A 27425-nucleotide genomic window follows, 5' to 3' on the forward strand; every position below is an offset into this window, starting at 1 on the left:
TCTCTGTGCCTCTGTTTCTTCAATGGCGAACAGGGGCACTAGCAGCCCCCACATGTGGGCACAGTGGCCTGAAGGATAAAGGCAAGGGTGGCACGAGACCTAGCAAAAGCTCTGAGCAGGGAGAGCAGGGAGCTGCCCAGGAAGTTCTACCCCCATCCCCCCTCTGGCCGCCAAGGAAACCGAGGCTCATGGTGACCTGGCCCAGGTCTGTTGGACTCAGGGTCCTTCTCATCCCCAAGATCAGAGGGCTGCCACCAGGGAAGGAGCTGGCCCCTAGACACAGCCCAGGAAGCACACAGGGAAGGATGCCCTGGGGAATTCAGTATGTTATTGCAAAAAAAAATTTTTATTGCTATTTGAACCCTGCTTTCATGCCTCCATTTCCCAGAAAATGAGCCACGGGAGACACCAGGAGAGGCAGGAGACCATCCTCCTTGCACAAAACCCACTCCCTCGGATGCTGTCCTCAGCGAGGGTGGCTGGGGCCAACCAGGGGGCCCACCCGCAGAGTGGCAGAGGAGGCAGGTTGACCCTGCAGATATTGAGCTCTGTGGTGAAGGTCCTGGCCTTCTAGTAGAAGAAGAGTGACTTCTCGTGGTCCAGGAGGAAGTTGTGGGAGATGGTGGTCGGCCGGGTGTAGGTCTTCAGCTGTGCGTGTAGGTCTTCAGCTGTGCCCTTCTTGTTGCCCAAGTCCACGGCGGCTGCCAGTGCCAGCTGGTAGTACCCGGCTGCATCAAATCGCTCCTGAAGGGGACAGGCCATGCTCAGCAAAAGGGGGACTCGGAGCCTGTCTTCCCAGAGGCTGTTCCTGTCTCCAGGTCATTCCACATGTCCAGCCAATGCTGGCTCATCCCATGAGCCACGAAGCCTGTGACACTGCTGTGGTCTCAGCTGTAGGAGTTGGGGACAACCCTGAAACCCCTGGAAGCCTTCCTGACTATCCCTATGCTCCACTCACCCCAAGCCTCTTGCCCCAGTCCCACCCTCTCTGCAGGCAGTGGCTGCTTTCCCCATGGGCTGAGGTCAGGGCAGATCCTGCCTGCTCTGAGAGTTCCATGCAGGACCCGTGGCTCCAAGCCACAGCAGGGGCACAGCGTTGAGTGACCCAGGCTCCCCTCTGGCCCCTGTCCATGCTCACAATTTCCAGGCCCTCCACGGGCCAGGCCAGGTACAAAACCATCTCACAGGTGTCCTCCCTGGCAACGTTCCCTGAAATATTGACGGAGTGTGACTCCCCAGACATCCACTCCCATTTTCAATGCATCTTTGGCTCAAACTCACCATCCCTGGGTTGGGATGCTGCCTCCCAGACCTCCACCTTGACCCTCCCATCTACCCCCCGGCTTCTCCCCAGGCGCCTCCTCCACATGGGGGACACCCAAGGGACCTCTCTAAGACCCAGGCCTGGCCTGTCCCTCTTTACCATCTCAAGATGGCTCCCAGGGCCAAGGACAAAGTCCAAGATGCAGCAGTCCATTCCCTCACTGCCCCGCCCCACACATGGAGCAGGGGCGTGAGAAGACCCTGAGTCACCTCCGCTGCTCATCCAATGCCCCCTGGCCCAGTGAAACACTGGACTCTGTGCTGGGTGCATGGCTGAGCCTAACATCCTTGCTCCCAGTCTGAGGGACCTGGGACTGAACACTGACCACAAAGGTGGCCCGGGCTGTGGCAGAGGGAAGCCCAGGAGCCTGTAGGGGCGGGGGCCAGGAGGCCCCTGACTCAGCCGGGGGTGGGAGTCAAGGGCTTCCTGAAGGGGTGGGGGCATCCTAACTAAACAGGAAGGAGCCAGCCAAAGCATGTCTCTGCGTGTGCCTGTGTGTACGTGTGCGCGCCTGTGTGTGTGCATGTGTCTGTGCATTTCCATGTGCCTGTAGTGTGTGCAGCAGCTAGTGAGTGGCAGGCTGAGCCAGGACACACTTAACCCACCCTATTCCAGGGCTCACTCTCACGTGGAGACTAAAGGGGACCGCATTTTAGAGGCAATTGGCAAGGATGCCCATTTACCCCTGCCTCTCTGCCAGCCTTTCAGGCCCCATCCAGCCCAGCTTTCTCTCCCACTGCTCTGGGCCCTCGGGCCAGAGCCTCCTATACAAGGAGGAGGGTGTGGCCTTGGAAAGACAGCCGCCCCTGGGGAATTCCGAGGGGGCCTCCCTGTGGGAAGCTGGCCTGGGCTGACAGCATAGTCACGATGAGGCCCAGAGGGCTGTGCATGGGAAGGAGGTGAAGGCCTCTGCCCCTCGACCCCAGCCATGGACTTTGGCCTCTCAGGTACTACTTGGCCCTTTCATTCCTCTTGGGCAGGCGGAGTGGGCAGCAGGCTTGACCAAGAGAGATAAAGGCCCACTTCTGGGAGGCCCGTCCCCTGGGTCCCAGGTGAGCCCCTGAGCGGTGAGCAGCGTCCCTCTGGGCCTGACACCTGGCGCCTCCCTGTCTGGGACTTGGGAGGCCACAGGGACCCCTTCTGACCACCAGGTGTCGCCAGCACTGGGCGGGGGCCTCCCGGGCAGCCCCAGGCCTGTGGTGAGGGATACGGGGCGGGGTCATAGGGCTGCCCCAGCTCCTCATGTTGTTCTAAGGCCAAGATCTCAGTCTCTGGACTGGAGTGCCCTGGCCCCTCAGCCCATAAGGAGTACTGATGTGGTGCCAGTGCGATGCTGAGGAGGGGCAAGTGCCTGCTGGGCAGAGGGAGACACCCCAGGTCTGAGTCTGCCAGTCCCAGCTCTCCACCCCTGCAGGGCTGGGGGCAGAGAGAGCACAGCACCTCCCCTCGAGACAGACCCGACCCAGCAAGGTCTCAGCCTGGCTGGCTGGGGCCCCGCCCCCCTGCACCTGCCGTGAGCTGGGGTTCCCCTGTCTGTGAAGCAGATGGTAAGACACGGGTCCCACCCCACCCTTCCTGGGTGATGTGAAGATTCAAGGTGTCTCGGGACTCCAGGAAGGAGTTGCTCAGTGCAGGCTGGCACCCTGGGCAGGCTTCCTAGAGGAGGCACTGGGATGTGGGTTGGATCTTGCAATGTGGATTCAATGTGAGGATACCATCCTCCAAAATATCCTCCTCCCGACCCTGTTTTCTTTCTTAAATGCAAGTTGACACTTGACAAGACTCAGTTTGGTGTCACCTCCTCCAGGAGGGCCCCCCTAACTACAATCCCCCTTCTTTACCCAGAGGCCACCATTGCCCGCTCATGTGTCAGCCTCCCAGGCTGAGACTGAGTTCTTGAGGGTGGGGCCTGGCCAGCTTGAGAGCCGGGTTGTATCTGCGAACCTTGCCGGTTCCTCCAGCCACGTGCAGAGCTCCAGGGAGGCCACTGGGCCATTCCTAAGGAAGGCTGGAACCCAGGCCCCTGGGGTCTGGGTGGAGATCCCACTCCAAGGGGGCTGGAAACACCCCGAGCCCTGCCCCTCCCCACCCACCCACCTTCAGGTCGTAGAAGATATCACCGAGCACCAGGTACACCTTCACGTAGTAGAGGGTCTCCTCATCAAACTCCAGCGGCGAGTTGCAGAGCTACAGGGCCTTGAGGTAGAAGTGCTCCGCCAGCTTGCCATGGCCCAGCAGGTGGTGCAGGGCGGCCAGCCAGTGGTAGGCCGCATGCTCATTCAGCCGGTCCCCTGGGGTGCAGGCCAAAGGGGCAGGTGTGAGGACGTGGCTCCCTAGGGCAGTCAGGGCACAGGCCCCTCAGGAGCAGGTATGCAGACCCCGGGCAGCACCTGGCTTGCCTCCAGGCACCTGTGGTCACCTGGGCAGCTCTGGCCAGTCCCTTCTGGGTTCCCAGACTCACTTTTCCATCTGCAAAGCAGAACTAATAAGGCTTGCCCCTGTCTACTGTGAGGCTTTGGCAAAGTCGGACTTGGATGGCCCAGCTCTGCCTACACATAGCCACCTGCCTTTGTTCACTGGTTTTAACCAGGGGAGCCCAAAACCCATGCAGTCCAGGTGCTCCTGGGAACCCCGGCTCCATGCAGCCCACAGACGTGACATCCGACTTGTCACGATCAGAGCCCCTTACCTTGGGGGAGTCACCGCATGCCTGAGCTCCAGGTTCCCCCACAGATGCACAAACCCACCTAGGCGGTCTCTGATGTCCTCCCCTTTTTGGGGCGAGTGCTGTGGAGCCTGCATTCAATGCATTCCCACACAGCTGCACACCTACTGTGTACTGGGCCCCAAGGCACAAGGCGTTGGGGCATGCGGCCCGCCCAGGGTTCCCTGTCTCTGGAGGAGAACAGACGATCCTGGCACAGCACCAGGGGATGCCTGGCCTTAAGGGGCAGGCTGCTGGAAGGGGAACTGGGATTTCATCAGCCAGAGAGCCATGTGGTTGATGAGGGTGGGAAGGGCACAAGACAAAGGGAATGTGCCACTCAGCCTGGCACACACAGGGACCGAGATGCCTGGCATGTCTGCAAGGCAGAGGGCACACTGGGTGCCCCTTGTGGTCAGCAGTGGGAAGAGACAGAGGAAGCAGAGCTCAGCACTGCGTGAGAGACCTCGGGCTGTGCCGCACGGCCGGACGGGGAAGCCAGCTGGGCAGATCTGCCTGCCTGGACAGGAGACCAGGAAAATCCAGCAGCTGTTTCAGCTCCTGCCCTACAGACCTGGAGGCTGGGCTCTGGCAAAGTGTGGATCCTGGCAGGACGGGGGCTCAGGGGACTTACCCAGAGCGATGCTGAGTGCTAGGGCCATGTGGGCAACCTCCAAACCCTCCTGGGGCTCCTCCAGCGTGGCCAGCAGTGCCACCAGCTTGTTGCACAGCTGCAGCTGCAGCTCCGCCTTGCGGTTGCCCATAGTCCCTGCCAGGGGTAGGGCCCGGTCCTACCACACAGGCAGGTGGGGTCAGGCTTCCCGCAGCACCCACCTTGCCCAGCGCTTTCCTCAGAGCTCAAACGTGCTTGGAGCATCCCACGCCCCAGTTACCCCTGCACCTCCGCAGAGCTCTGTGCTCTGGGATAACGCACGGTTCAGACACCCAAGTTGGGGGTTGAAGAGTCACCTGAGGCCCATCTAGCTACACCCGGCAGCCTTAGACCAGCCTCTCCCACCTGGGCACCGGGGGTCTGACTAGGGGGAGCCAGCACTCCTCTCTGCTCTAAAAACACATTTATCTGTGCCCAGGGCTGAGCCACACCGTGAGCTCAGAGGAAGGGAGAAGCCGTCCCCCACTTCTGGGTGCAGGCAGACTTGGGCCCTGGTCCTGGGCCTCCCACTGACATGCTGTGTGTCCTTTGACATGTCCCTGTGCTTCTCTGAGCCTCAGCTTCCTCATCTGGAAGATGGGGACAGGACTTCCCACTCATGGTTGCTTGAGATCATCAGGTGCAAGGGTAGAGCCACTGTCATGTCCAGACCCAAGTGTTTGTCCTGGGCAGGGGGTACAGTCAATATCATTCCTGGTGAGACCACTAGGCAAGGATAGGGCCATTGCCATGTCCAGGCCCCAAGTGTTTGTCCTGGGCAGGGGCACAGTCAATCATTCCCGGTGAGACCACTGGGAAACTCAGCATGTGCATGGGTGGCCTTGCCTCCAGGTGGGAGGCCTCTGCCCTGCCACACCTGTGCCTCAGCCCTCCAGGTGACCCCCTGAGGCCCACATACATCAGCCCACAGGCCAGCTCACCTGGTAGAAGGACACGGCTTTCTCCTGCTCCCAGGCCTCGTTGAAGAAGATGGCTCCAGCCCCAGGTTGGAGTCGCCTGTGTACAGGACCACATTCTGTGCCACCTGAAAGGAGCAGAAGTTCCCTCAAGACCCACACCTGGTGAGGTGGCCACACCCACCTTCACCAGCCTCCTTCCTCTCACACACTGCAGGTACACCTGAGCATTTTTCAGACCTGTGCATTAGGGCTGCCCCACCACTGGCATGATTCAGACCTGTGCATTAGGGCTGCCCCACCACTGGCATGAGGACCATGAACTGATGCACTTGAGTGTCAGGAGATGACTGAGCAGCTGCAGCCCAGGAGCCCGACACCTGTGAATCCTACCACCAGGGATAGCCCTAGCCCACCCCCCCCCCTCCGCCCCCGCCCCCGCACTCAAACAGTCTCCGTGGCCCCCAGATTGCTGGGAGCCCATCACCTGGTTCCTTTCTGCATTGCCACATCCCTGCCGCAGCTCAGGGCCGCACATCAACAGTGTGTGTGGGTGGGCCTGGTCCCCTCTTGGCCATGAGCTCTTGATCCTTCTCCTCAGCTCAAGGAGGTATACAGCAGGTGCTCAATAATGAAAGTTTCACCAGGCTCCTGGGCTTCACAATTTGTTCCAGATCACACTGTGTTTGGGAAAGCCTCTGAAAACAGCCGCTATGATAGATTCATTTTGTGAGGAGATGTGCCACGTGTCGCTTGGAGCACGTTCTTCTGTGTGTTAACTGAATGGTCACATTCTTTGAGCATGAGCTGTATGCCAGCAGGTGCTAGGCACTGTGAGGGGCCACGCCTCTGCCCTCAGGGAGAAGATGCTAGCCACTGGGGGAGGATGTGAGGGAACCAGTTGGAGGGAGGGAAAAGGCATACAACAGGTGCTCAGCAGTGGCTTAGGAATGAGTGGATGGATGGATGAATGGATGAGCAGATGTGTAGACACATGGATGGATGGGTGTGTGGATAGCTGAATGCTTGGATGGACGGGTGGGTGGGTGGTTGGTTGGAATGATGTGTGTATGTCTGTATGTATGGGTGGGTAGATTATGGATGGGTGGAGGGTAGATGATGTATGTACATATGGATGGATAGATGGTGGATAGACCAATGTATGGATAAACAAATGGACAGATAGATGAATGGAGGGATGGATTAATAGGTAGATTGGTGGATGGATGGATGATGGAAGGATGGATGGATGAATGGATGGGTGGATGGTTGATGGACGGATGGAAGGATGAACAGGAGGTGAGTGGATGGATAATGGAAAGATGGATGGATGAATGGATAAATGGATGGATGGATGAATGAATGATGGATGGAAGGAGGAACAGGTGAATGGATGGATGGATAAGTGGGTGGATGGAGAGATGGATGAATGGATGGGTGATGGGTGGAAGGATGAACAGGTGAATGGATGGATGATGGATGGGTGATGGGTGGATGGATAAATGGATGGATGATGGATGGATAGAAGGATGAACAGGTGAATGGATGGTTGGAAAGATGGATGGATGAACAGGCAAATGGATGGATAGGTGAATGGATGATAAAAGGATGGATGAATGATGGATGGATGAATGGATAGATGATGGAAGGATGGATAGATGAATGATGGATGGATGGAAGGATGAACAGGAGGTGAGTGGATGGATGATGGGAGGATGGATGGATGATATATGGATGAATGGATAAATGGATGGATGGACGGATGGAAGGATGGATGGATGGTGGCTGAATGGATGGATGATAAAAGAATGGATGATGGATGGATGAATGGAAGGATGAATAGGTGAATGGATGGATGATAAAAGGATGGATGGATGATGGATGGATGGAAGGATGAGGAGGCGAGTGGATGAATGATGGAAGGATGGATGCATGGGAGAATGAACAGGTGAATGGATGGATGATGAAAGGATGGATGGATGGGTGAATGGATGATAAAAGGATGGATGATGAATGAATGGATGGATGGACGGATGGAAGGATGGATGGATGGTGGCTGAATGGATGGATGATGAAGGATGGATGCATGGGAGAATGAACAGGTGAATGGATGGATGATGAAAGGATGGATGGATGGGTGAATGGATGATAAAAGGATGGATGATGAATGAATGGATGGATGGATGGACAGGTGAATGGATGGTTAGAAGGATGAACAGCTGAATGGCTGGATAATGGAAAGAGATGGAAGGATGGATGGACAAACTGGTGGATGGATGAAGAGGTGACCAGATGAAGGATGGATGGATGGATGGATAGAAGGATGAACAGTTGGATGGATGATGGAAAGCTAGATGGAAGGATGGATGGATGGACGAAAAGGTGAATGGATGGACGGACAGGTGAATGGATGGATGGATGGAAGGACCCACAGGTGTATGGGAAGATGATGGAAGAATGGATGGATGGATGGAAGGACGGATGGATGATGGATAGATGGATGGAAGGATGAACAGGTAAATAGATGATGGAAGGATGAATGGATGGATGGATGGACAGAGTGAACAGCACAGGGGCCCTCCTGCATCCCTTGCCACTCACCTGGATGTACAGGTCCACCAGCTCGCTCTGCCGCAGGATGTAGTAGATCTTCCCTGCTTGCAGCCAGGCATGTGCCTCCTCTTTCTTCTGGAGGTCAATGAAAATCCCCAGACTTCGTTTGGTGTAGTCCAGAGTGGATCTGTAGGCCCTGGAATCAGACACAGGTGTCAGAACAAGGGCTCTCATCCTCCTGGAACCAGTCTGCCTCCTCCCGTGGGTCTGGTGACAGATGAATCTGGCACGTGGGGACTGCGAACGGCCCTCTTGTGTGTGCAGTGTTCTGCCCTTCCCAGGCTGCTGGGAGGGCCAGGGTGAACACACACGGCATGGAAAAGATGAAGGACATCCTTCTGAGGGAATCGAGCATCACGCTGCCCTGTGGCAGGAGGGTGCTAGTCCATCTCCCCTGCCTCCCAGACATGGCCTGTGTCTTCTCCAGACGCACCAGGAGCTGTTAGTGTTCAGAGGCTATCTAGGCTGATGGTTCTCAAAGTGTGCAGGCATCACAGTCACTCGGAGGCCTGTCTGTATAGCTTGCTGGCCCTGCCCCCAGAGCTTCCGGCTCCACAGCCCTGGGGCAGGCCCCAGAACTCCCACTTGCCACAAGCTCCTAGGTGATATAGATGCTGCTCTGCTGGTCCAGGGACTACACTTTGAGAAGCATGGCTCTAGCACACTGGCCCATTTTCCTTCTGTGAACCTGAGGCCAAGACTGGAGCCAGTCTCCCGGGTCCCCATGGAATCTGGCTCCTTCCCTGCTCTCTCAGTAAGTCCGACACTTGAGGGGCTGTGACTGCAGCAATGTCACCAGGCCCTGTGGGTGGGGTGGCCAGGGCCATGGTTACCCCACCAGGTCAGGATGCTCGGGGGAAGCTGAGTGGGCCACATATGGGACGTGAGACCTTGAAACCCTGCCCCAGGGAAGCAGGTGACACAACTGGCTCTGTCTTCTGTGGGAGAGAAGCCACAGGTGGCTGCTGTGGTCACATTTAAGGGGACAGATGAAAGCCAGGAGTGAAGACTCGGGGCAGGCAGAGGTCAGATGACAAAAGCCACCATAGTAGGAAGAACAGCCCAGCACGTACTGCCTCTGCTGGGGTTGAGATGACCTTTGACCCAACAAGGGAGGCTCAAGCTGGGACTCACGAGCCAGCAGCAGCCCTGGGACGACCCCAGACCCACCAGCTGAAAGCATCTGATGCCAAGGAATCAAATGATCCAAAGGAAAGGGGTTGATGGGACCCTGGGCCAGCTTCCCTGTGCCCCCCTCCCTGCCTTGCCCCCCTCCACACCCCCACCACTGCAAAGCCAGCCCTCACCGCTCGGTGCCCAGGGACAGGTAGAGCTGACTGATGGTCTCCAGGAGCTGCCCCCTCCAGCACCTTGTCGGTCACCTTGTGGGCCAGAGAGAGCTGGAACTCGTGGTAGATGACACACTAGGCCTCGCTGGGCATGACGACGCTGTAGAAGTAGCACAGCCACTGGACGGCCCACAGCTGGCCTGGGCAGAAGACAAAATGGAAGACGTCAGCCTCCCAGCATCGAAGAGAGGCTGGCTGGGCTCGGAGGCCCCTGCGCTGTGCTTGTCTCTTTCACACCTCTGTGAACCTGGGCCCCATAGACGGGGAGCCTGAGCTCAGACAGGCCATGTACCTGTACAAGGGCAGACACCGAGCACACCGTGACATGGGCACAGCTTGGTGCAGATGCTCGTGGTAGAGGCCAGCCTTCTTTTTTTTTTGAGACGGAGTCTTGCTCTGTCACCCAGGCTGGAGTGCAGTGGCCGGATCTCAGCTCACTGCAAGCTCCGCCTCCCGGGTTTACGACATTCTTCTGCCTCAGCCTCCCAAGTAGCTGGGACTACAGGCGCCCGCCTCGTCGCCCGGCTAGTTTTTTGTATTTTTAAGTAGAGACAGGGTTTCACCGTATTAGCCAGGATGGTCTCGATCTCCTGACCTCGTGATCCGCCCATCTCGGCCTCCCAAAGTGCTGGGATTACAGGCTTGAGCCACCGCGCCCGGCCCCCGAGGCCGGCCTTCTTTACAACTCCCAGGGCCGAGGTCCTGGCCAGGCTCGGCCCCTGCACCAGGCCATCTATTTCTGCTTCACAAAGTCCCTCTGGCGAGGACCAGGGCCGCCTTCAGCCTGAGCTGATGAGGCCAGGGGCACAAGTAGCCCCTGTCGCAGATGGAACCCTGAGAGAGCAAAGCCAAGCGTCATGTCTGCCACACATGGCATCATGTTGGGGGAATGGGGTTCAAAGCCAGCCCCTGGTGTTCCCACACATGCTTCTCTCATGCAACCAGGCTCCAAAACCATAGGTTCACTGGCCTCTCCCAAAGCCACGCTGCTGGGAACAGTGGAAAGCTTCTGATTTTCTGATAATCGTCAGAAACATTCCGAAGATTAACACCGGAAACCAGGTATGCTGAATGGACATCTGTCACACACGCCCCCCAACAACAGCTGAATACACAGTCCTCTCGAGCGCCCATGGGACATTCCCAATGACAGACCATGTGCCAGGCCACAAAACGAGCCTCAGTGAATGGAGAAGGACTGAGACCAAAGCAGAGGTGTTCAGCTGTACTGGCACGAAACTGGAAATCAAGAGTGAAGGAAAGTGGGAAATTCAAAAATATGTGGAAATTACACACTCCTAAACAACCAGTGAGTCAAAGAAGAGACCATCAGGGAAACTGAAAACTAATTTGAGAAGAATGCAAACAAATGCACAGCCCGGGCCAGCACGGTGGCTCACGCCTGTCATCCCAGCACTGTGGGAGGCCAAGGCGGGAGGATCGCTTGAGTCCTTACTCAGGAAGCTGAGGCATGAGAATGGCTTGAACCTGGGTAGAAGTTGCAGTGAGCCAAGATTGCACCACTGCACCCCAGCCTGGGCAATGGAGCAAAACCTAAAAAAATAAAAAATAAAAAAAATAGCACAGCGTATCAAAAACTCCAAGATGCAGCTAAGGCAGTGCTGAAAGGGAAATTTATAACTGTAAATGTCTACATTCAAAGAAATAAGAAAAATCTCAAATCAAAAACCTAACCTTCCACCTTGAGAAACTAGAAAATGAACTAAACCCAAAGTGAATAAAAGGAAGAAAATAATAAACGTGAGAGTGGAAATGGGAAGTAAAAATACAGAGAATGGAAAAACAAAAGAGATAGTCAACAGAACCAAAAGTGGGTTTTTTGAAAATAATAACAAAATTGACAAGTCTTTCACCAGACTGACCAAGAAAAGAAAGATGGGACACAAATGACTAAAATCAGAGACTGAGCACCATGGCTCATGCCTGTCATCCCAGTGCTTTGTGAGGCCGAGGTGGAAGGATCGCTGAGGCCAGCATTCAAGACCAGCCTGGGGGAACATGATGAGACCCCATCTCTAATAAAAATAAATAAATAAACAATTACAAACCCAAGTTTCTAAAATCAGAAATGAAAGAGGAAACATTATTGCCGACCTGACAGAAATAAAAGGATTCCATGAAAACACTACGAACAATTGTACACCAACAAATCAGACCATCTAGACACAACAATCAAACTCCTAGAAGGACACGAACTACCGAAAGTGACTCAAAAATGACCCCAAGCAAGCATGTGGGGTATCAACCCCACCCTCGGTCTCCTTGACCGTTCAGCGCAGGGTGGGGAGACAGGGACGCATGATCTCTATTCCCTGGCCTGCATTTCCAAGTCTGAATCCCCCAGTACCCTGGGGAGGGCCTCGTAGGAGGAGGTGCCACACAGGCCAGGAGCCACCGGGCTGCAGTGGGGGCTGGGGCGCTGGGTTCCTGGAGGGTCTCCTTCCAGTCAGAGAATGCCCCTGGGGAAGAAGCCTAGGTATGAACCCCCCACCCCTCCTTGGGCAGATGTGTGGGACCGCGGCCCCTTCACACGGTCCTTTCCAAAATCTCATCCCTCCCAGGGCCAGAAGTGGGTACCAGGCCTGTGCTGGGAAATGGGCAGATTTGGCCACAGCCCCTGGGGCTCTGGTCCAGGCCACAGGAGGCACCTCTGAGTGGTCTCACTGTGCCATGACAAAGCGCTGCAAGGCAGAGGGGACTTGGCAGTATCCCTTGTCTCAGCCATTTCCCTGGACTCAACTTCCTCATCTATTCTCTGCGGCCTAGATTTCGGACAGCCCGGCCCACCTACTGTCCATTTACTGCTCAGTGTGCAGTGACTGTTCAACAGCACTCCATGGCTCCCCAGTGCTCTTGGGGAAAAGGCCAAGCCACAGCCTGAGGCCCCAGGCCCTGCTTAGCACTCCAGAAGAGCTTCTCACCATCCAGCACCCAACCCACCCACTCCCAACTCTGCACCTCCCTGTATGAGCCCTGCTCACTCACCCCCGCTCACACCCCACCCATCCCCGCTCACACTCCCGCTCACTCACCCCCATCACACCCCCGCTCACAACCTACTCATCCCCGCTCACTCACCCCCACTTGCTCACCCCTGGGCCTTCACACAGGCTACATCGCCAGCCCCTCCCCCACCACCAGCCCCTCATCCACACCTATTACTTGACTAAATCCTCTCAACCCTCTGGTCCCAGACTAAAGAGGCTTCCCTAACCCGGGGCCAAGTGCTGCCCCACCATCACGCCACTCACCCTTTTGTGGCTTCTCTGGCCTGAAGCTCACGTTCCCACGCTCAGCACCTGCTTCCCGAGGACCCCACAAGCTCCATTTGTGGGTGGGGCCTGGCACACTCTGCACGAGCTGCTTTTGCATGAACTGCTCTGTGGCTTTGGGCAATCACCCGCCCCGTGTCCTCTGTGAAGTGGGATGACAGGTGCGCAGGGCTGCTGAGATACCAAGCAGATAACACGGGCACAAGAACTGGCATTCAGGGCCTGGCTCATGGAGGGGCCCCAAGTCCCAGCTCAGCAGAGCCTGCCTTGATCCCAGGGTTATGGCCAGGGATTCCCAGCACGCAGGACTTTCCGTGCTCAAGGCAGGATGGTCCCTGAGCAAACCGGAAAGAGCTGGCTGCCCCAGTAGGGCACAGAGGGCCTGGCCCTGCATGGGAACTGCCTGTCTCCAGGGCGCTTGCCAACATCTGCTGCTGGCCATGACTCAGCACTTTCGATGGTGGAAAAACCACCACTTGTTTCCGAATCGCAAACCCCAGGTGTGCCCTGACCCGAGTGGCCCCAGAAGGTGCACAGGAGGAACTAGGGCACTCACTCTCCACGTGGTCCATCTCCACAGCCACCAGAAGGGCCCACTCACAGTAGCCCTTGCACTGCTGGGCCGGGCCCTGGTGGGTGCAGAGGTGACCCAGCTGCAGGAGTACATGGGTGAAGTCCCAGCCACACTCCAAACAGGGAAGCCTCAAGAACAGATGCACGGCCTCCAGAAGGTAGTGCTGGGCCAGCCTGCTGGCACCCACGTGCAGGCACAGGGTCCCGAAGTTGGCCAGCACCACTGCCTGGTTCCTCCACTGGCCCAGGTCCCAAACCACCCATAGGGCGCAGTAGTAGCCCTCTGCTGCCTGCCTCGTCCGGCCCGTCCTCTTCAGAGCCACGGCCACCACCATGTTGGCAATCATACCTTCCTGGTGCTCGCTGGCCACCACTGCATCCTGGACAGACTGCAGGATGTTCAAGGCCACCAGGCTCTGCCCATGAAGCACGTGCAGCCAGGCCAGGGCCACCAGGGTGTCCACGATGGCACAGACTCCGGCAACAGCACTGGCTTCCACCACCTGCGTCATGAAGGTGATGGCCGGGCCGTGGTAGCCATGGTGGCTGTACGGCTGGGCCAGGCTGGCGTGGAGAAGGCCACAAAGAGCCTGGCCTGTGCCCGGGGTTAGGGAGGCCAGCGCTCGCCTGAGGTAGTGGGAAGTCTGGGTGGGGAGGCTGTGGGGCTGGAGGGCGTTCTGGAGCACCAGGTTCACGCTCCTCAGCGAGCCGGCCAGCGAGTCCTGTGTCCTCAATGAGGCCACCTTGACACAGCTCAGCACCAGGTGGGGCAGGCACTTGTGGCTGTAGATGTCAGCCAGGAACAGGGAGCAGTCTGAGAGCCACGCAGCGTCTGGGGCTCCCGAGTCCCTGTGCAAAAGCAACAGCCGCTCTAGGAAGGACAGGGCCTCCTCGGGCTGCTTGAGGTGCACGTGGTGCCTGGCCAGCAGGAAGCAGGCCCGGGCCTCGGCCTGCAGGCTCTGGCCACCCACCGCCCACTGCAGCGCCAGCTGCAGGAGCTCCCCGTCCGCCTCGGTGCTGTAGATGTGGCCGGGCGTCCCCAGGAGCAGGGCCATGGCTTTGGGAACCACCTGTGTACAGTTCTCCCGGTTCTGCTTCCGGTAAATGCTGGTCAGGTTGGCGTACCCAGCCACCACCTGGAACAGGTCCCCGAAGCTGCCGTCCAGGGTCCCCAGTGTTTCCTCAAAGTACACCCGGGCCTGGGACAGCTTGAGCCTCCTGCAGCACAGCCGCCCCAGGAGGAAGCAGAGCCTGGCCGGGGCCATGAGGAGGCCAGCTTTCTTGGCCGCCCCTCGGGCCTGTGCCAGGCGCCCAGTCAGCTCCTCCTCGTCGCTAAAGCTGCAGAACATGCCGCTCAGCCATGGCAGCGCCACGTTGTACAGGCCACGGAAGCTGGCCTTGTATCCGGAGGTGTTCAGGAACAGCAGCCGTGAGATCAGGGCCTCTAGATCCTCCCAGTCGTCTTCAGCTTCCAAGCAGAAGGAGGGCTCCTCGGGGTCCTGCAAGCTCACGTTGCTGGATGCCGCACAGAGACCCCAGGACGCTGGCTCCTGGGGGCAGCCTGGGCAGGCCTTGCATTGTTCCAGAACATTCCTCACCTTCGGAAGGGTCTCCTGTGGCTCCAGGCCCAGGCAAGGTGGAGGTATTTCTGCAAGTCACCAAAATACCTAGACAGATTAGAGTCCAGCAGCGAGTCCTTGGTCCACTGGGGGCAGGGTCCCCGCATCCCCACCCTCTGTGTCCCTGGTGCAGCTTGCCATGAGCCCTTGAGAATTATGTGCAATGCAAACCCGGGGCCTGGAGCACGTAGGAACTCCGGCACTATGGGGACAGAGAGAACACACAGGCCCGTGGCCCGACTCTCCTACGAAATCACCCTCCTGTCCTGCTTTGTCGCCCACCTGACAGCATGGTTTTAGGAGACTATGTCAGCTCAGCCATCCCTCAGAGATGCCTTTCCCTTTAGAAAGAATCAAAGCCTTCTAACTGGACCCATGTATATGCAGCACTACAACTACAAATGTAACTTCTGTCAGCATATTGGGCCCCCCGGTGGGGTACAGGAATCCATGAAATCCTCAACAGCCAATCAGAACTATTGATCAGCTCAAAAGCTGCTATGCAAAATTGGTAAAGCCACCGACGGCACAGGACAGGGGTGTTGTACCCAGGTACCAAGCTCCGTGCAGGGAAACGGACCATCCCTGCAGGAAGGATGGGAAAGCTTCCAGGCCCCTGTGGCCACCTTCACCTTGGGTGGTCTGAAAACCTGAAGCCCACAGTTCCTAAAGGGTTAACAAAGGCCAGACTGCTCAAGCAGTCCACTGGCACCTGCTGTCTTTGGTGGATTCCTAGCCAAAGCCCCCTCCCAGAGGTGAGCAAACGAGCGCATTTCCTGTTGGAAAATCTGGGATGAAAAGAGGCATTACAGGGAAGGAAAAAACTAGATTTAAAGAGACTCTCTGTTTCAGGCTCACATGTAAAAACTATTTTCAATACAAACTGTCTCCTTATTCATCTGTAAAGCCTTGGAAATAAAAAATTAATAAATATGATTTAGAGGCAAATGTCTGACTTGACTTCACTAGATTAGCTAAGAAATCTCCCCCACCCGGCAGAGGCACACAGCCCCTCCCAGCCACTACCCTGGCCTCTGGGGCAGCTGGAGAGCCACGTGCCTTTGCTCCAGGGACTTTGGCAGAGGGTGGAACCACCCCCTCCTCGAGGCTAAACCTACTACAGCCTTCCCTTCCCCACTGGCTTCCCAGGCCTCCTCTGGGACCTTGTGTCTGCATCCCAAATGTACTGGGATGGATCCCATTCCCAGGGAACTTCCAAGGGCCCTTGGTGCATCCACATCCCAGGCTGTCCACATGCGGACCCTGTGTGAGGGGAAGAGACAGAGCCCCAGAGCGGAGATGGGAGGGCCTCCCTGAATCAGCCCCTCAGGAAAGAGCAGACCCTTCAGGGACCTCAGTTGAGGCCCCTGCAACCTAAGGCTCTGAATTCTGCTACCCGCTGAGGGCAGTGTGGCCTCCCATCTCTGAGGCAGAGCACAGGGCGAACTGCAGCTTCTCCAGGTCATGAGAAAGGAACCCACAGCTCCATGTGGGCCCCAGCAGTGGAAAGGATGTCCCATCTCGGTCGGGGCCAGGCGGGGGCCAGCATGTTCACTGGAAGAAGTGTGGGACCCCATAGCCTCCAGTGTCAGAGTAGACGAGAGGTTCAGGCCCACCTCAGTCAACGTCCCCCAAGCCCCCAGCCCGCACCACAGAGGGGTGACAGCCACATCCAATGCCCACCGTACTCAGCTCTGTCACCTCCCCCGGCGTTACCCCAAGGCCCAGCTCATAACCAGAGGAAGCCTGAGCCACCTGCAAAACCCACCTTGTTCCTGTGGCTGCTCAGTCTCAGCTTCCTCTACTGAGTCTGGCAAGGGAGAAAAGAGAAGCAATCAACAGCCCCAGCCAGCACCTCTGGTCCCATGTCAGGTTGAGCTGGGTGTCGGTGTTGCAGGGTGAGAGCATTGCAGGGTGCAGGGGTTGAAAGTCATATCATCCCTCTTCCCTCCTGGATCATGGGAACAACATCACTGGGGGGTGTACACTTTCTGCGATATTGGGAGTAATACCGTCTTCTGTGCGTTGGAATATTAAGGACAATATCATGGGGGGGGTGTACATCTTCTGCAATATTGGAATAATATTATCTCCTCTCCCCCTGCATACTAGGAAAGATATCAGAGTGGGTGCTCACCTCCTGTGATATGGGGATTAATACCATCTTCTCCCCTTCTGGCTATCAGGAAGAGTATCACATGGGGGTGTACAGTGTCTGCGATACTGGGAGTAATATCAACCTCTCAGCCTTGGAATATTAAGAAGAATATCACAGGGTAGATGTACTCCCTGCCATATTGGGAATAATATCAGCCTCTCCTCTCCATGGATATTAGGAACAATATCCCAGGCTGGATGTACGCCTCCTGCTCTATGGGGAGTCATATCCCTTCCAGGATACTCATAACAATATCACAGGGCGGGTGAACACAGCCTGCGATACTGGAACTATTACCATCCTCTCCCCCTCCGGATACTAGGAACCGTATCACAGAAGAGCTGTACCCTCCCTGTGATATTGGGAGTAATATCATAGGCGTCTTCCATGAATATTAGGAGCAATATCACCGGGTGGCTGTCCGTTCATTGCTATGTTGGGAGTCATGTCATACTCTACCCCCTGGATATTAGGATCAGTGTCACAGCGTGAGTGTACACCTACTGCGATATTAAAACTAAGATCATGTCCTCTGTCCCTGGATATTAGGAACAACATGACAGGTAGGTGTACACCCCCTGCGGTATTAGCAGCAATAATGATTAATTAGTAAACATCAATGATCGATTTTAATAATTATCAGCCCGGTCTCAAACTCTTGACCTCAGGTGATCTGCCTGCCTCAGCCTCCCAAAGTGCTGGAATTACAGGCATGAGCCACCGTGTCCGGCCAACACTTCTTAACATCTCTTTTTGGATCTCAAATTTAGCATGCCCAAAACGCACTTTTGATTCCCCCTGCTATAACCCACTTCGCCCATAATCTTCCCCATCCCAATAACAGTATCTCTAGTCTTCCAGTTACTCAGTCCAAAATCCTTGACATCATCCTTAAAACTTCTTTTTCTCTCTCTTGTCATCCAACCCATTTAAACTCTCCTTTCAAAATATATGCCAGACCTAACCACTTCTCACCTTCCTCATCATTTCCAACCAGGTCCAGCCCTCATCATAGCGCTCTGGGTTACTGCAAAAGCCTCCCAATCGGCCGGGCGCGGTGGCTCAAGCCTGTAATCCCAGCACTTTGGGAGGCCGAGACGGGCGAATCACAAGGTCAGGAGATCGAGAGCATCCTGGCTAACACGGTGAAACCCCGTCTCTACTAAAGAATACAAAAAACTAGCCGGGCGAGGTGGCGGGCACGTAGTCCCAGCTACTCGGGAGGCTGAGGCAGGAGAATGGCGTAAGCCCAGGAGGCGGAGCTTGCAGTGAGCTGAGATCCGGCCACTGCACTCCAGCCCGGGCGACAGAGCGAGACTCCGTCTCAAAAAAAAAAAAAAAAGCCTCCCAATCGCCAGGCACAGTGGCTCATGCCTGTAATCCCAAGCACTTTGGTAGGCCAAGGCAGGAGGATCATCAGACGTCAGGAGTTCAAGATCAGCCTGGCCAACGTGGTGAAACCCCTCTACTAAAAATACAAAAAATTAGCCGAGCATGGTGGTGGGTGCCTGTAATCCCAGCTATTCGGGAGGCTGAAGCAGGAGAATCACTTGAACTCAGAAGGCAGAGGTTAGAGTGAGCCGAGATCGTGCCATTGCACTGCAGCCTGGGTGACGAGAGCGAAACTCCATCTCAGAAGGTTTAAAAAAAAAAAGCCTCCAAACCCACCTCTCTCCTTCCGCCTTTCACTCTGCCCTGAATTCTACCTTCCACTCTCAAACATTTCAGAAAAAAAAAAAATTATATCTACAGAGAGAGAAAAAGAAAGTACAAATGGGGTGAAATGTTTGGGGAACCTGAGGGAAGACCATACGGGAATTCTCTGTACTATTTTTGCAACTTTTCCATAAGTCTGGATTATTTTGAATTCAAGAGTTAAACAAAGGAGAAAAGAAAAAAAAAAAAACTATCTCCCTTTGTGAATCCATCCTGTCTTTCCCCTGGCAACTTAAGGACGCTCTCAACTAAGCACATCTATTTTTTCATGAACCCTAAAAGAACCCTTGCCTAGTTTTGACTTTCTGTGCTTGGCAGAAGTGTATGTGTGTGTGTGTATGTATTTCATATATATGTGTGTGTGTGTGTATATATGTGTGTGTGTTGTGTGTATATATAGAGAGGGAGAAATATATATGTGTGTATATATATAAATATATATTGTATATTTACAATGGTTATATATATATATATATGTGTGTGTGTGTGTGTGTACATATATTACATACCCCATAGCCTGTCCTTAACCAGTTCTAAACTTAGTGGGAAAAATACATACCTAAGCAGAGAATTTCAAAATAATATGATGAATATTTTGATACAGGAATGTGTTACTATGGAACACGCTGCTAAGACACAAAACCTCCTAGATGGGACAATGAATGAATGAAGTTTGGCACCTATAGTCACCCCCTCTGATATCCCCACACACGTTTATAGTTATATGCATTTGCTTCCCCCAGGACCCCTGTTTCATAAGGGTTAGTCCTAGAGCCTTAGTAAGTTCCTACTACAGCTGGCACACATGCCATTCAAGAAACAGTGGCTGAGTGAATGACAAGTTAAGAACCATTTGTCAGCTGGTGCTCAGTAATACAACATGCACTGGTATGCAAATTATATTTTTGTTGAAAGCAAGGGCAGGATCACAAATTATCCTTCCAGAGAAAGCAGACCTCAAAAGCTTCTTTACCCTACTAAAGCACATTATAAGAAGCTCCCCTTATATAAAAGAAAACCTCCTCATTCGTTATCAATGGCATGTAAACCTAATAAGCCTCCGCCTCTGATGACATCTCTTCCATCCCCAGGGCTAGATAAAGGAGGTTCCGGAAACCCTGGTAGTTGTGAAGGTGGCTCCCAGCTCTGACAGTCTTGAACCCTGCGGGCACGGAGGTCACACAGCAGAAGAACAACCGAAGGAAACATCATCAGGCTTCGACTATGTTTGAACCAGAGACGGCAAATAGGCTTCAACCAACTGAAGACACCAGAGATTCACGGTGGCCACCTGAGGGGTTGTGCTCTTAAAAAACAAAAATTTAAATTAAAATTAAAAAATTAAAAAAGGAAGGGGTCAAGAATCCATCAGGTCTGACTGAGACGTGTATCAGTGACTAACACCCCATATGGCAAAAGTACTCCAGTGCGCTTTGGGTACTCACAGCTTCAGCAGTATTCAAAGGCGTGTGCTTCCCTAAGACTAAGCCACGGGAATAGCCCCAGCAACACTGCCAGGAGAAACGTCTAACATGGATTCGGCTAGAAATACAGTTGTCTTTAACAAATTAACACTGAATAAATCCTGACTTATTAGAGCCTGCGAGAATGACATTCTCAATGATAACAGTTATCACTACAATCTCCAAACATCTGCGATCCTGCAAGGAGGAACTGTGACAGTGCAGGCCACGTGTCCAGAATGCTTCCCAGACTGCCTGTTACAGAATAAAAGAAATGAAACCCCCCTAAGAGTGTCTTCACTCACATTTAGCCAGTTGTTCCTTTGTGTGCATCTCTGTGCTAAAATGGCCATTCTTCCCCATAGCCTGAAGTCATATGCTCAAATAAATGAGACTCACATGAAGCCAGAAAGGTGCAGATGCGAGGAAAACAACACAACCAAAATGGGCTGGAGAGTGTGGCCAGGAGGATGGTACTTCCCAGGAAGCAATTACTTCATCTCTGCCCATGAAGCAGGTGGTTGTCATTGTGCCCCAGGCCCACGCCAGCCACTCAAAGTAGGTTCTAACCAAACTACCTCCAACAATCAACATAAATACACCACACAATTGGCTTCTGAAAGGACACCTTACAACCAACAAGAAACTATAAGCACAACTTTGAAAAACTGTGCAACTAAAAACCTTGGAAAGGGATAAACACTGCCACATTTTGACTCAAATACTGTTAGGTGGTAGCACCGCAATAATTCACTGAAACAAAAGAATGAATGAGGAATATGTTTATATAGGAATCAGAGGAAGCATGACTAATCATTTAAAGAAATAGGTCAAGAAACTGTTAGGTTCAAATGCTACCTTGAGACACTGTCAGGGCCTTAGGCAAATTCACTTCTCTTGGTCCTGTTTCTAGGTTCATCAAAAACCAGTTTTGGACTAGGGAATCTGTTGCTTCCCAAAGCCTTCCTTCTGTGATTCCAGCCCAGATTTTAGGACTGCTCTCCCACTTGGTATATGAAAGCACTTTCTATGTATAATAGCAAGAGTACATTTCTGTGTTGAATGCGGTTTGGGACCTACTCTATGAGGAAGAATATCATCATGTAACTTTAAGCATGATGATAAGGCACACTCTAGATAAGGACAACACATAAAATGTGGCCATACACCTGTGCGTGCCTGGCAGGGAGATGGAGAAGTCTCATTTAATGAAGCCGGGGTGCCTGTTGCACCTGAGCATTCTCAGTCCACGTCAAGTTCACAACGTCCTTCTGACATCAAACCACATGTATCCCATACTTTTCCATACTTTCTACCCAAGATTAAAATATGCAGAGCACTGTGATAAAGACGCCTCCATCCCCAGCATGTTGGCTCTTAGTCTGTAGAATTCCATACTGGAGGTGCAAAATGATCACCAGGCTGCAGCGGCAAGCAAGACCGGGCTCCATGGGGACAGCAGGCCTTGCAGCAGCCACCACTCCTGTCGCCACAGTCTGATGCAGCTGCAGAGAAGCTGTGGCTGAGGCCATTCACTTTGTGAGAGAGCCACACAGGAGGGAAAAGGTAGGGAACGTAGGGAAGAGAGCAATGTCAGGCCTCTGAGCCCAATCCAAGCCACCGCATCCCCTGTGACTTGCAGGTATACACCCAGATGGCCTGAAGTAACTGAAGAATCACAAAAGAAGTGCAAATGCCCTGTTCCGCCTTAACTGATAACATTCTACCACAAAAGAAGTGAAAATGGCCGGTCCTTGCCTTAAGGGATGATATTCTCTTGTGAAATTCCTTTTCCTGGCTCAAAAAGCTCCCCCATTGAGCACCTTGTGACCCCCACTCCTGCCCACCAGAGAACAACCCCCCTTTGACTGTAATTTTCCTTGACCTACCCAAACCCTATAAAACAGCCCTACATTTCTCTCCCTTTGGTGACTCTCTTTTCGGACTCAGCCCGCCTGCGCCCAGGTGATTAAAAAGCTTTATTGCTCACACAAAGCCTGTTTGGTGATCTCTTCACACAGACGCCCATGACAGGCAGGTGCAGAGCCAGGGAAGGACCTGTGATGAGAACAGAAAGGAATGCGCCTCCCTGTACGCACACTCGGATTTTATGACAATGTGGGCAGGGGGCTGAACTGCATGCCTGAGAACATTCCTCCAAGTTCTTTTGCTGATTTTCTAAATATTGGTGTAAAATCTTAACCGAGACAAATTTTTTTTTAAATCGCTTCAATCAACATCTTTGTCTGGTGCTCAGCATCATGTCTACATGATCATCTAGAAAACCAACTTTGGTTCTAAGGCTCACATCTTCCTATTTAGTCACAGGGGTTTTACAAGGGAATGCACCTCTCATTCGCATCAAGAACACACACAACTACCATTAAAGAAATGCTTATTTGCTTACATAATTTTTTAAACACCCAGATTTGAAATACATAGAGAAGACAACTTTTTTTTTTTTTTTTTTTTTTTTTTTTGAGACGGAGTCTCGCTCTCCCGGGCTGGAGTGCAGTGGCCGGATCTCAGCTCACTGCAAGCTGCGCCTCCCGGGTTTACGCCATTCTCCTGCCTCAGCCTCCGAGTAGCTGGGTACAGGCGCCCGCCACCTCGCCCGGCTAGATTTTTGTATTATTTTAGTAGAGACGGGGTTTCACTGTGTTAGCCAGGATGGTCTCGATCTCCTGACCTCGTGATCCGCCCGTCTCGGCCTCCCAAAGTGCTGGGATTACAGGCTTGAGCCACCGCGCCCGCCGAGAAGACAACTTTTGATAGCTCTGCTTTCCAACTGCGAACTGCGGGTGGAGAAAATAACCTACCATGATTTCTAACCAGTCAACAACCTGTCTTCCCTGGCTGCAGTAGGAGCAATCTTTCTGAGCTCAGGATGAAAAAGATCCCAGCTGTTTAGGGGACAGATAGTCATCAGTTCTCAGCGGGCTTCCTGGGTCCCAAATCCCCATGTGATACGTGAGAGTAAAAAGCTATCAATGACCAAGCATCTGAATGCTTATCCCACCTCGCCATCTCCTTCTCCTCCCATGCAAATTTAAAATTAATAAGCCTGCTATTAGAGAACAGAGTTGGTGCTGCATCTGTCTTCCTAAAATTACGGATAATTACCAGCCCATAATGGCTTCTAATCAGATTTGAGTGGTGCTTAGACAGGAAGCTGAAGTGCCTCAGCCCTAAACTGGGAAGAAAACAGAAACTGGAGTGCTTTAGGTGTGATTTTTATCCCCCTTGTTCTAACGTTGCTGTTCCCGAATCTCCTTCTACTGTCTTGTTTATAAAATGTATGAGAAACAGGGACATTTAAAGACGTGATAGAAATGGCAACTTTTTCTAGGTACAAACTTTGTGAACATTATTTTCTGCTGCTGGGTTTTTTTCTCCACAAACTGTGAGCCTGGAGTACATTTTCTCCCTCGTGGTTACACATTCAGAGTCAGGGAAGGTGGCTTTAGCAGTAAAGAAGGGAGTGCAGTGAGAAGTGACCGGACATTGAGAAGGGCAGACAGGACTCTACCTTGGTGGCCTGCAGCACTCCTGGGCCTCGGCCTTTACTTTTCTTTTTTTTCTTTTCTTTTTTTTTTTTTTTTGAGACGGAGTCTCGCTCTGTCGCCCAGGCTAGAGTGCAGTGGCCCGATCTCAGCTCACTGCAAGCTCCGCCTCCCAGGTTCACGCCATTCTTCTGGCTCAGCCTCCCGAGTAGCTGGGACTATAGGTGCCCGCCACCTCGCCCAGCTAGTTTCTCGTATTTTTTAGTAGAGACGGGGTTTCACCATGTTCGCCAGGATGGTCTCGATCTCCTGACCTCGTGATCCACCCGTCTTGGCCTCCCAAAGTGCTGGGATTACAGGCTTGAGCCACTGCGCCCAGCCCTGTATTTTTAAAAAGAAGATACATAGGCTGGGTGCAGTCGCTCACACGTGTAATCCCAGCACTTTGAGAGGCTGAGGCAGGTGGATCACGAAGCCAAGATATCCAGACCATCCTGGCCAACATGGTGAAACCCTGTCTCTACTAAAAATACAAAAATTACCTGGGCGAGGTGGTGCACGCCTGAAGTCCCAGCTACTCAGGAAGTTGAGGCGGGAGAACTGCTTGAACCCGGGAGGTGGCGGTTACAGTGAGCTGAGATCATGCCAGCCTGGTGACAGAGCAAGACTCCATCTTGGAAAAACAAACAAACAAACAAACAAAACTGGCAACAGTGGTCACAGGGCAGTGACTGGAGTAGGACTGCCTTTCACTCTCCAGGACCTTTTGAATGTCGCTCATATTATATATTCAAAATATATGACTACAGCAAATATTTTCAAAGTAACTATGAAAAACTGGGGAAATAATAAGATCTAACACACAGGACTGCTGCATAATTAAAGGATGAAAAACATTAAGCACTATCAGAGTTCAGAGGAAAAAGATTAACTCTAGCTTGGATGTCAGAGCGGGGATCGTGTAAAGGAAGTGAGTATTTCAAGTCTTTAAGGATAGAGAAGATTTAAAGAGACAGAAGTGTGGAGATGATGTCCCAGATGGAGATGAGAACATAGGCGAAGAAGATGAAGAGATGAGAAGGTATAAATTCCAAGTGCAGCTCTCAGGCTGGGCTTCAGAACAGGGCTTAGGCAACAAGCTAGAGTGCAAGGCTGATGGCGGGAATGGAAATACTGAAACCCAAACTTGCATATCACGCCCGGATCACGAGCCTTGAATGCCAAGCCAGGGAACCCGTCCTTGATCTTAACAACGAAAAATCACTGGGCTGGGTGTGGTGGCTCATGCCTGTAATCCAGTGCTTTGAGAGGCTGAGGCGAGAGGACTGCTTGAGGCCAGGAGTTTGAAACCACCCTGGACAACACAGCAAGACTCTGTCCTTACAAAATTTTAAAAATTAGCTAGGCAGGATAGCATACCTGTAGTCCCAGCTACTCAGGAGGCTGAGGTGGGAGGATCACTTGAGCCTAGGAATTTAGGGTTACAGTGAGCTGTGACGGCACGCCTGCATTCCAGCCTGAGCAACAGAGCAAGGGCATGTCTCAAAAATCAAATAAAATGAAATAAAATCACTAAATGTTTGTATAGATATAAAGTATAAAATCATACCATATATGATTTAATCCAGATATATAATATAAATTAGAGGAGGGAAAAGAGAAATTAGGAAGCTATTATAAGAAGACACGACTCAACTAAGATGTGAGCAAACGCCCTGGGTTCACAGCGCTAACTTTATATAAAGGAATGAACTACCACATTTATTTTCATGGCATCACCAACTTAAGCACAGGCTACAGTATTCTGGAACCATCTCTGTATCAGTCAAATCAGATGGCCATAATACCATAGGCAAATACCATAATAAACACCATAGGCTGTGTGGTTTAAACATTAGTTTATTTCTCACAGCTCTGGAGGCTGGAAGTCCAAGATCAAGGTGTCGGCCAACTCAGTTCCGGGACAGGGACCTCTTCCTGGCTTGCAGACAGCCACCTTTCTCTTGTTTCCTCACACCAGGGCAGTGGGAGCTCTCTGCTTTCTCTTTTTTTTTTTTTTTTTTTTTGAGACAGAGTCTCACTCTGTCACCAGGCTGGAGTGCAGTGGCACAATCTCAGCTCACTGCAACCTGCGACTCCCTGGTTCAAGCAACTCTCCTGCCTCAGCCTCCCGAGTAGCTGGGATTACAGGCACGTGCCACCACACGCAACTAATTTTTGTATTTTTAGTAGAAACAGGGTTTCAGGATGGTCTCAATCTCCTGACCTCATGATCTGCCCACTCGGCCTCCCAAAGTGCTGGGATTACAGGTGTGAGCCACCACACCTGGCCTGGTTTCTCTTCTTCTAAGGGCACTAATCCTGTCAGACCAGGGCCCACGCTCATGACCTCATCTAACCCGAATCACCTCCCAAAGGTCCTATCCCCCACTACCATCACACTGGCAGTTAGGGCTCCAGTACAAGAATCTGGGGGAGACGGCCGGGCGCGGTGGCTCAAGCCTGTAATCCCAGCACTTTGGGAGGCCGAGACGGGCGGATCACGAGGTCAGGAGATCGAGACCATCCTGGCTAACACGGTGAAACCCCGTCTCTACTAAAAAATGCAAAAAACTAGCCGGGTGAGGTGGCGGGCGCCTGTAGTCCCAGCTACTTGGGAGGCTGAGGCAGGAGAATGGCGTGAACCCGGGAGGCGGAGCTTGCAGTGAGCTGAGATCCGGCCACTGTACTCCAGCCTGGGCGACAGAGCGAGACTCCGTCTCAAAAAAAAAAAAAAAAAAAAAAAGAATCTGGGGGAGACATAAACATTCAGTTTATAACAATGTCTTTTCAATCCTGTTGAAAAAGCAACCAAATGAGTAGGCGACAAAGTACCTTCTATGTAAACAAGTCAGGACTTTTCATATTTCTGCTAACACATTAAAGTCAAGTTAAAATGTCTGATAACAAGAGTCAGAAGCAGAGATAAATGAAAGTTAGTTACTCTGCATTTTAGGCCCACATTGAGTTGTCTTCCAATGACATTGTGGCACAAAGAACACTGCTTTCTATTCCTGGTTTGGCCACCAAAGAAGCTGGAACAGTTCCCTGTATTTCCATTTATCTTGAAAGTCACTGGACTGACCTAGCAGACCTCCAGGGTCCCTTCCATTCACAAATTCCACAAATAACTTCCTACCAAGAGAGGCTACACAAATAAACTACACTGACGAAGGAGAAAGCTAACACTAGCAAACAATGAGATGCACACAAGACAAGACGTATAGAGAAGTGGACCAACCACAAACTGGCGGACGATGAGCCGGCGGTGGATAAAAACACATTCCCTAACGATGGACAGAGAGGCAATGGCGCTGAGGTAGTATTGTTGAAGATTTCCTATTTTAAATCTTCAAGATAAATGGCCCACATTGTTTATATTCATTCTGATTAAATGTGAATGTGAAAACTTCCTCCAGGGGACACAGACATCTAAAAAGTTCCCAATGTATCCAATTTGTCATTTGATATTTTTACTGACAAGAAAAATGAGGGACTGAAT

At 52.7% G+C, this 27425-nt stretch overlaps 1 protein-coding gene across 1 annotated transcript in view; it reads right to left on the reverse strand.

Moving 5' to 3' along the window:
- Positions 1 to 325: 325 nt before the first annotated feature.
- LOC117083273 (SH3 domain and tetratricopeptide repeat-containing protein 1-like) overlaps positions 326 to 27425 on the reverse strand; it is a gene marked incomplete at its 5' end in the record, with an annotated part of 43235 nt that continues 16135 nt past the window's right edge. The window contains 10 exon segments of the mRNA XM_033210736.1: positions 326 to 744; positions 3422 to 3615; positions 4663 to 4819; positions 5622 to 5674; positions 5677 to 5725; positions 8199 to 8346; positions 9518 to 9570; positions 9572 to 9699; positions 13409 to 15073; positions 16813 to 16854. Of these exon segments, the coding sequence (XP_033066627.1) occupies positions 370 to 744; positions 3422 to 3615; positions 4663 to 4819; positions 5622 to 5674; positions 5677 to 5725; positions 8199 to 8346; positions 9518 to 9570; positions 9572 to 9699; positions 13409 to 15073; positions 16813 to 16854 (2864 nt within the window).

This window comes from Trachypithecus francoisi, unplaced genomic scaffold (assembly GCF_009764315.1).
Source record: "Trachypithecus francoisi isolate TF-2019V2 unplaced genomic scaffold, Tfra_2.0 Lachesis_group0, whole genome shotgun sequence".
Lineage (NCBI taxonomy): Eukaryota > Metazoa > Chordata > Mammalia > Primates > Cercopithecidae > Trachypithecus > Trachypithecus francoisi.